At 35.8% G+C, this 8,164-nt stretch overlaps 2 protein-coding genes across 2 annotated transcripts in view; both read right to left on the bottom strand.

Annotated features, from left to right (window-relative positions):
- LOC105140795 (probable LRR receptor-like serine/threonine-protein kinase At3g47570) overlaps positions 1 to 1,017 on the bottom strand; it is a 6,127-nt gene extending 5,110 nt beyond the window's left edge. Inside the window, exon 1 of the mRNA XM_011047775.1 lies at positions 599 to 1,017. Within this exon, the coding sequence (XP_011046077.1) occupies positions 599 to 773 (175 nt within the window). The 5' untranslated portion in view covers positions 774 to 1,017. The remainder of the gene's footprint in view (positions 1 to 598) is intronic.
- Positions 1,018 to 2,067: 1,050 nt separating this feature from the next.
- LOC105140820 (malate dehydrogenase, mitochondrial-like) overlaps positions 2,068 to 8,164 on the bottom strand; it is a 10,954-nt gene continuing 4,857 nt past the window's right edge. Inside the window, exons 3-8 of the mRNA XM_011047817.1 lie at positions 7,420 to 7,593; positions 7,136 to 7,304; positions 6,974 to 7,039; positions 6,739 to 6,859; positions 2,329 to 2,446; positions 2,068 to 2,232 (exon numbers count right to left, since the gene is read on the bottom strand). Coding sequence (XP_011046119.1) covers positions 2,116 to 2,232; positions 2,329 to 2,446; positions 6,739 to 6,859; positions 6,974 to 7,039; positions 7,136 to 7,304; positions 7,420 to 7,593 — 765 coding nt within the window. The 3' untranslated portion in view covers positions 2,068 to 2,115. The remainder of the gene's footprint in view (positions 2,233 to 2,328; positions 2,447 to 6,738; positions 6,860 to 6,973; positions 7,040 to 7,135; positions 7,305 to 7,419; positions 7,594 to 8,164) is intronic.

Below are 8,164 nucleotides of genomic sequence, written 5' to 3'. Positions count from 1 at the left end.
TGTTAGGATGCTGGCATGCAAACCCGACAAAACAAAAGGTAAGGGACAAGATAAAATGAGAAATGACACACAAGAATTTACGTGGTTCACCCAATTTGGCTACGTCCACGGACAAGTATAGAAGGATTTACTAAGTAATGTGGGAATATAACTTCTCTCTAATAATAGGAGAACAACAAAAATCTCTCTATTATTAGGAGAAAACACCTCACTTACTATCTCACAAATACCTCACAATTTTGTGGGATTACTCTCTTCTCACCCTCTCTTCTTTCTCTCTTATGGTGTGTCTATAATGCTTGGATGCATTGCCTATTTATAGGCAAACATCCATGCAAAAGACAAGGGCAAGGTAGGTGGCACCAAATTTATGCCTAATATTGTTGACAAATTGGTGCCTAACATTGTTGACAAATTTGTGCCTAACATTGTTGACAAACATTGTTGATTTTGTCAACAATGTTAGGGTGATTTCACACTCTGCAGTTAGTTTGTTTGAATCGTTAATTAATCAGAGTTTTTTTATGACCCTGGAGATAAAATGCTAGACAAAACTTGTAAATAATGGAATATGTATCCCTCTAGAGTTGTATGTTACCGGGAGCTGCATAGCCGACGGTGCCTTTTAATCCTACATAGCTTGTCTGACTCGAAGATGACTGACAGGATGCTTCAGAAAGGAACTTTAACAATCCAAAGTCCCCAACATGAGCAGTCATATCTCCATCGAGAAGAACATTACTTGGCTTAAGATCACAATGAACAATAGGCATTTTGCATTGGTTGTGAAAATAGTCGAGCGCGTTAGCCACATCAATTGCAATGTTTAACCTCTGAATGAGATCAAGATTTCTTGGCCCATCCACTTCCTGATCCAATGTTTGGTTTGGATGCAACCATTCTTCTAGACTTTAATTGATCATGAACTCATAAACAAGAGCTCTAAAATCATCACATTGAAGATCAACGTCAGCATATGCATATAATACTTTGACAAGATTCCGGTGCCTCATGTTTAGCAAGGCTGCACATTCTCTCATGAAGCTTGGTATTCTCCTTGAAGGTGAGGTGCCTCTTCTAGACGTTTTATTAAGTTACTTCATAAACTCAAATAGGGTCCAATTTTCATAAACTGTTCAAGAAAATTAATGTTCATGAGTTTCCATTTTCATAACCCCTAGACGTTTCCCAACGTTAAACATGCCATCAAATGGGGTCCAATTTTCAAAGTCGATGAAACTCTGAACAAGATACTGGTAAACATGACATCAGTGGAGAGGTTCAATAAAGGGTGTTAGATGCTCGATGAAATTCCTTATTACAGGTTCATCAAGTATTTGGCAGGACTAGTCATTTTGGCATGTGTATTTCTCAAATTTTTATACAATAATTTATCATCCCAAAAGAGCTGCAAATGAGATAGATTTTTGTGCACAACATCGAAATGTCTCGACGTTGTAAAAACACCAATCCGAAGACATTCAAGTCAATTGAGAAATGCGCAGTGAATTATTCCGAAAACCCCAACTTCTTTTCTGAGCTTCACTCGAGCCTCAATATGTCTATGCCCAAGTCTGTTGCTATATGGGCTAAAGCTTTTGAACCTTTCAATTTTCATATCCATTCTACAAGAACATGGTGAAGGTTGCAAAGTGTGTCACATTGAATAAGGTGTCCCCCCTCTTTTTTGTATATATTTTATTCATTCATGTGTAATGTGTCCTTATTGAGGTTCTTAATCAGATACTCCAAGCAATACTATATGAGAGTAGTGGCGATGACTTTCTCTTAAACTTGCCGTTGATCATTATTTTGCCATTGAAACAACAACTCATCGACTGAGTTTGAAACACACTAAAAGACACTCCACCATGACAGAAATTTTGTCTATAAATCTGTCCTAGACTAATTAAATCCATCTCCATAGTAGTTGAATTTTTCATAAGAAATTTGATTCCAAAATAGTGACTAATTAAATTTGAAACTTGAAAAATCCATAGACTAACTAAATTTTCATATGCCGGGAAAACAGTGACTATACTGTTCCAAAATATGATTAAAAAATATTGCATAACTTGTCCAATTGATTTTGATTGGCAAACTCAACTCCCTTCTCTATAGAAGCTTTAAGCTCCGGCTTGAGGCTTTCAAGACCCTGTTGTAATGTTGTTCATAGTCTGAAAGAGGACCCAATCCAAAGACTTCCTCCACGCCATTCTTTCCTAGCCTTGCCTGCAGCATCACGGCAGCAATCAGCTTAGAGATTTATCCGTATCAAGCCCAGCTTGTGATGTGAAGCTGGTGCCTAGCTTCTGACCATTGACTCACCTTAGAGGCAAAGAAAGGCAAATCAGTGATGCTTGATTGCACAAAGGAGCATTCAACAATATCTGGAACTCCATTGACCCCCTCTAAGCAAGCATCAGCAAAGACAACTCCAGCGTAGCTACAATAGGAATCAAAGTTGTTTATATTGTGTGTGGTCTCGCACCATGTAATTGTGAGACCACCACATTAATAGCTATTTTTTGGAATTAAAAATCTAATATTTACTGTAGAAGACAGTAGAGAAAATAAAAGAGAAAAGGAAAAAAACAAGAGAAAGAGAGGAAGTTGAGACAACTCAATTAGTTGTCTTCATTCTTCGTTTTCTAGCTCTTTAATCGTTGGATCGGACTAAGATTTTGACACCAGCTTCTAGACACGTTACTCTTTATTTTAAACAGTTAGATTGAAAATTGGTGTTGTGAAAGCTAACCGTTTTGATATAAAACGAGGCTGTCAGTGTTGTGAGATTTTCTCAAATACTTTTTCTTTAATCTTGTTGTATTCCAAGAATAGGTTGTTCTTAATGATATGTATATTGTGGCCCTTAGTTGAATCTAAAAAAGAACAGTTGTGAACCCATTATTTGTTGATAGTAGAAGTTTTTAGATGAACTACGGTCCTGTGGTTTTTTCCAGCATCGGGTTTTCCACGTAAAAATCTTGGTGTTGATTTGTGTAATTGTTGCATTATATTTGTTGATTGTTTGATCCTGATTTTGATTGCACAAAGAGGGAAAATAATTGGAACTTGTGAATTAATCCGGGTAGATTGACGTCTGATTATTTGTTCTTAGTTTTTCTAACAAAGTAGTATTCGAGCTGTAATGCATTGAATTGAAAGATGATGATTTTGAGTTATGATTTTGTTTGAATGGTGAAATTATGTTAGAAATAAGGAAAGAACAGTGGGTTTCTGTTGAAATTCTGGGTTGGAGGTTGAAGATGACGAAAATTCATTTTGGTCCTTCAATTTGTGGAAATTACAGTTTAGTCCCCAAACTTTGAAAAATTTACAGATTGGTCCCTGGGGCATATTCCGAGGTTCTGAACAGAATAAAAGATAAATTATGGGCAGAATTCCTATATAGTTATACAATTTTAACACTTTCAATTTAACAAAATTACCATTTAACCCTAAACAATTTTGATAAAATTCCAGAATGGTCCTTGAAGTGTAATGAGATGATCTGGACAGAAATGGGGATTGATTATGGTCAGAATTTCAGTATAGTCATGGATTTATGATAATTTTAGTTTGGTCCTCCAAATGGATAAAGTTACAATTTGACCATTAAAAATATGATAAATTACTGATTAGTCCCTAGCTGTAATATTAGCTTTTGCAGATGGGTTTGATGAATAATTGAGGGTTAGTTAGTGAAGTATTACCAATTTTATTATTTGTTTTATTATGGATTAGATTTTGAGAAAACCGTTAATTTTTGGGTTTTTTTTGGAAAATAACTAGTTAGTTCAAAAACATATAGGGTTATGGAATACATCCTTAAATAAGTGTATTAAATAGGTTATATATTATTTTGAGTCATTCTTGAACATGTCTCCATTATATTCAGATAATCCTGATATTCTACCGGTGGAACGTTAGTAGGATTTTCTCTTGTGTCTGCTTTTGACTTTTGTTTGCTTCGAGTCAGGTGAGTGGATAATTTTCCATATGCATGAGAAATATTATAAATATTTGATTTGTTAATATGAATTGGATCATGCTTCTTGATAATATATATGTTGACTATTATCCTTGTTATGATAAACATGATTATTTGTTGAATCTAAATTCTTGATATGAACCAATATGTACGTTGAACTCACACTCTCATTATTTATCATTTTCAGGCTTATAGCTTGATAGCAGGTCACTTTTGTTGGACCTTCAAAACCTGCTCTTTTGGTTGTAATTCGTACATTTTCCTTTATGTCTAATTAGTGCTCCAAAACTACGAAATTATATTAACTCTTGTATTAAGACAATTCCATTATATTATAAAGTTGATTTTGTTATTAATGCTGCGTTGAACTCTGATTGAGTTATGATAAGTTTGTGTGTAAGTTTTGGGTTCGCATAGGTATGGAACCTTGGAGGGGAACCTTGCCTATGTGCCGGTCATGGATCCGGGATTCGGGTTGTGACAAGAGCACTGATTGTGTAGATTAAATTTCTTGTGCAATTAAAATGGAAAAAGAAGATTCAAACATGATAAAGCTCACTTCCTTCAATTATTTTCTATGGAAAACAATGATGGAGGATCGCTTATATTGCAATGATTTGGCTTTACCACTTGAGTGTAAAGGGAAAAAAGCTTGATGAGATAGATGAGGTAAAATGGAATGAGCTTAATCGAAAGGTGACTGCTTATGTTAGAAAATAGGTATCTTCTAAGTCCATTAATCATATTTCTCAAGAACATGACTGTTATACAGTGTGGAAGATATTGGAAGAAACCTTTGCTAAGGAGAGTGCACAAGACAAGGTTTTTGTAATTAAAGATCTTGTAAATTTGAAGTACAAAGATGGTGAAGATGCTTCAGTGTATATAAATGAATTCCACGGGTTCTTGAATCAGCTGTCATTGATGAATCTTGAGTTAGCCAATGAGATGCAAGCACTAATCCTATTGAGTTCATTGCCGGGTAATTGGGAGACTTTGGTGGTGTCACTTAGCAATTTTACTTCGAATGAAAAGATCACTTTGAAAATAGTGAAGGATTGTATCCTTAATGAAGAGAAGAGGAGGAAATGGACAAGCACTTCCGAGTCTCATATACTTGTTATAGAAAGCCGAGGGAGAAGTCAAAGTAGGTTCTCTCATGGCAAGCAAGATAGAGAATCCAGCAATAGAAAAGGTAAATGGAAGCCAAGAGGAAGATCTCAGTCATGGAAGGGAATTAAGTGTTATTATTGTGACAAGCTTGGACATATTAAAAAAAGATTGTAAAAAGTACAAAAGAGATAAAAATGGTAAAGATGAAGACAAGAATGAAGAGAATGGTACAACTGCAGTTGTATTTGATGATGATGTTACCATTGTTTGCAATGCTGGTTGTGTTAATCTTGCACGTCAAGATACCACCCAGATTGCAGATTCAACAACTTCTTATCACGTTACATCTTGATGTGATTTTTATACATCCTACACTGCTGGTGACTTTGGTCAAGTTAGGATGGGAAATCAAGGGATGACTAGTGTTGTGAGCATTGGAGACATTTGGTTAGAAACCAATACTGGGTGCAAGTTATTACTCAAAGATGTTAGGTATGTGTCTGATACGCGCCTACACTTGATCTTTACAAGTACTCTTGATGAAGAAGGCTATTATAATTACTTTGGAGATGGTAAATAAAAGCTCTCCATAAATTCTTTAATTGTTGCTAAAAAGAAGAAGATGAGTCTCTACATGTCACAAGCCAAGGTGATCAAAGGGGAGGTGAATGCAATTGAAGATTACTCTACTGATTTATGGCATAAACAACTTGAACATTTAAGTGACAAGTTTGAATTTTGCATAAGGAAAGTAGGCTTGGTAGAGCCTCCTAAATTGAAGCTTACATGTTGATCGCTAGTATGACGAATTCCTCACATGCTGCGTGAGGGGGAAATTTGTTGTGTGTGGTTCTGCACAATGTGATGGTGAGATCACCATATTAATTGTCAAGAGACAGCATAGATGTCTCTTGGAATTAAAAACCTAAAGTTTATTGTAGAAGGCAGTAGATAAAATAGAAGAGAGAAGATAAAAAACGGGAGAAAGAGAGGAAGTTGAGACAGCTCAATTGGCTATCTTCATTCTTTGTTTTCCAGCTCGTTAATCGTTGTATCAGACTGAGATTTTTACAACAGCTTCTAGACACGTTACTCTACATTCTGAATAGTTGGATTGAAGATTGGTGTTGTGGAAGCTGACCGTTTTGACATAAAACGGGGGTGTCAGTATTGTGAGTTTTTTTTTCAAATACTTCTTCTTTAATCTTGTTGTATTCCAAGAATCTTGTTGTATTCCAATAATAAGTTGTTCTTGATGATATGTATGTTGTAGGCTTTAGTTGAATCTAAGGGAGAATAATTGTGAACCCATTATTTGTTGATAATTGAAGTTTTTAGATGGACTACGGTTCCGTGGTTTTTTCCCGTATTGAGTTTTTCATGTAAAAATCTTGATATTGATTTGTGTAATTATTGCATTATATTTGTTGATTGTTTGATCCTGATTTTGATTGCACAAAGAGAAAAAAGAATTAAAACTTGTGAATTATAAATTGATTTGGATAAATTGATGTCAAGTTATTTGTTCTTAGTTTGCTTAACAGTTTATGAGAATAGCCATTTAGTAAATGATAGCAATTTTTTTTGCTTTTTTAGCTGACAAGACTGATGGAGAGGTATCAGGACATTACGCCATGGAAAGTGTTGCTGATCCCATTCCAGCCTTCGCTTCCACAACCTCAGTTCCTCCATCCCGTGTTCGCTTAGTGAGAGCCTTTATGTCATCATCTGATAAATTACTGGATTTGGGAGCGGTCGTGGGCATAATTCAACACCCCAAAGATTCAAGCTAGTGACATCAGTACTATCTCAAAGATTTTATTTTTATAAATCACTTAAAATGAAAACAGAAGAAGGATGCAGGATAGGCCTGAGAGAAAATAGGGAGGATGGTTATGCCAGCACGCCCGCCAACTACTGGCACATTAACCTTTACAACAGGAAGACGCAATAGAAAACAAAGGCATACATTTCCTTAAAAGGTGTACATAAACATGAAAGCAACCTAAAGCAAGAAAATAGGTATACCAGCCACGAGAACTTTCACCTTCCCAGCATAGAAAGTTTTAGCTCTGACTACATCAAGCGTTGTCACACCAAACAGCTTCCTCTCGTCAAATGTCCCTGCCTTCTTGAAAACTTCAGCAGCTATCGGGACAGTAGAATTCACTGGATTCCTTATCATATTAACCAGAGCCTAATCCCATCAATGAAATCGAAATTATCAACAATCAACATATCCATCGAAGCAGAGGAAACAAGACAACGAATTCTCATTTCTTGAACAAGTATATCCCAGAAAAAGAGCTCACATTAGGGCAGTATTTTGCGATGGCTGTGCATAAAGATTTGACAATTCCTGCATTGATTTTGAAGAGATCATCACGAGTCATTCCAGGTTTTCTTGGAAATCTTGCTGGAATAATCACAACATCTGATCCGTCTAATGCTTCCACTAGCTGTTCTTCCCCAGCATACCTCGCAACCTAACAAGACAACAACAAGCCACCCCGCAAGCCAAAAGCAAAAAAGAAAGGAAGGCAAAAGAAAATAAACAATTGAGCAATGTAACAGAGTTGATTCACTTCACAGATGTTTTCTATGTCGCTCGGACCCGGGATACATATCCGACATAGGTGCGTGTCCGACATGCATACTTATCTTGGACTCGGCTATTCTCTTCAGAACCTCTGTAGTATATATTGAAGAGAAAACAAAACTTTTATGTTGTAGTTGCAGCAGAACACACTCCTTTATTCATTTTCAATACAATTATTTATACAATAAGGAATAAACAGAATTGCAAGATATTCTCCTAGGATATCTGATTTTCTGTTACATGGAATAAAAATAGTCATTAGACTAGTAACAAGAAACAAACTCTAATACTGTAAACAAACTCAGATTCTGCTGAGATTTTATTTTGCTTCTAGAGTCATTCTTGGTCAACAATTCTCCTCCTTGACTCTGAAACTGCAAACTCCCAACTTCTGTCTCAAATACTCAAACTTAAGCTTAGGAAGTGCTTTTGTTAAGATGTCTGCATGTTGTTCCTCT

The sequence above is a fragment of the Populus euphratica genome, unplaced genomic scaffold (assembly GCF_000495115.2).
Source record: "Populus euphratica unplaced genomic scaffold, PopEup_1.0 scaffold109.1, whole genome shotgun sequence".
NCBI classification, from domain to species: Eukaryota; Viridiplantae; Streptophyta; class Magnoliopsida; order Malpighiales; family Salicaceae; genus Populus; species Populus euphratica.
This window is presented reverse-complemented; position numbering and strand designations above follow the sequence as displayed.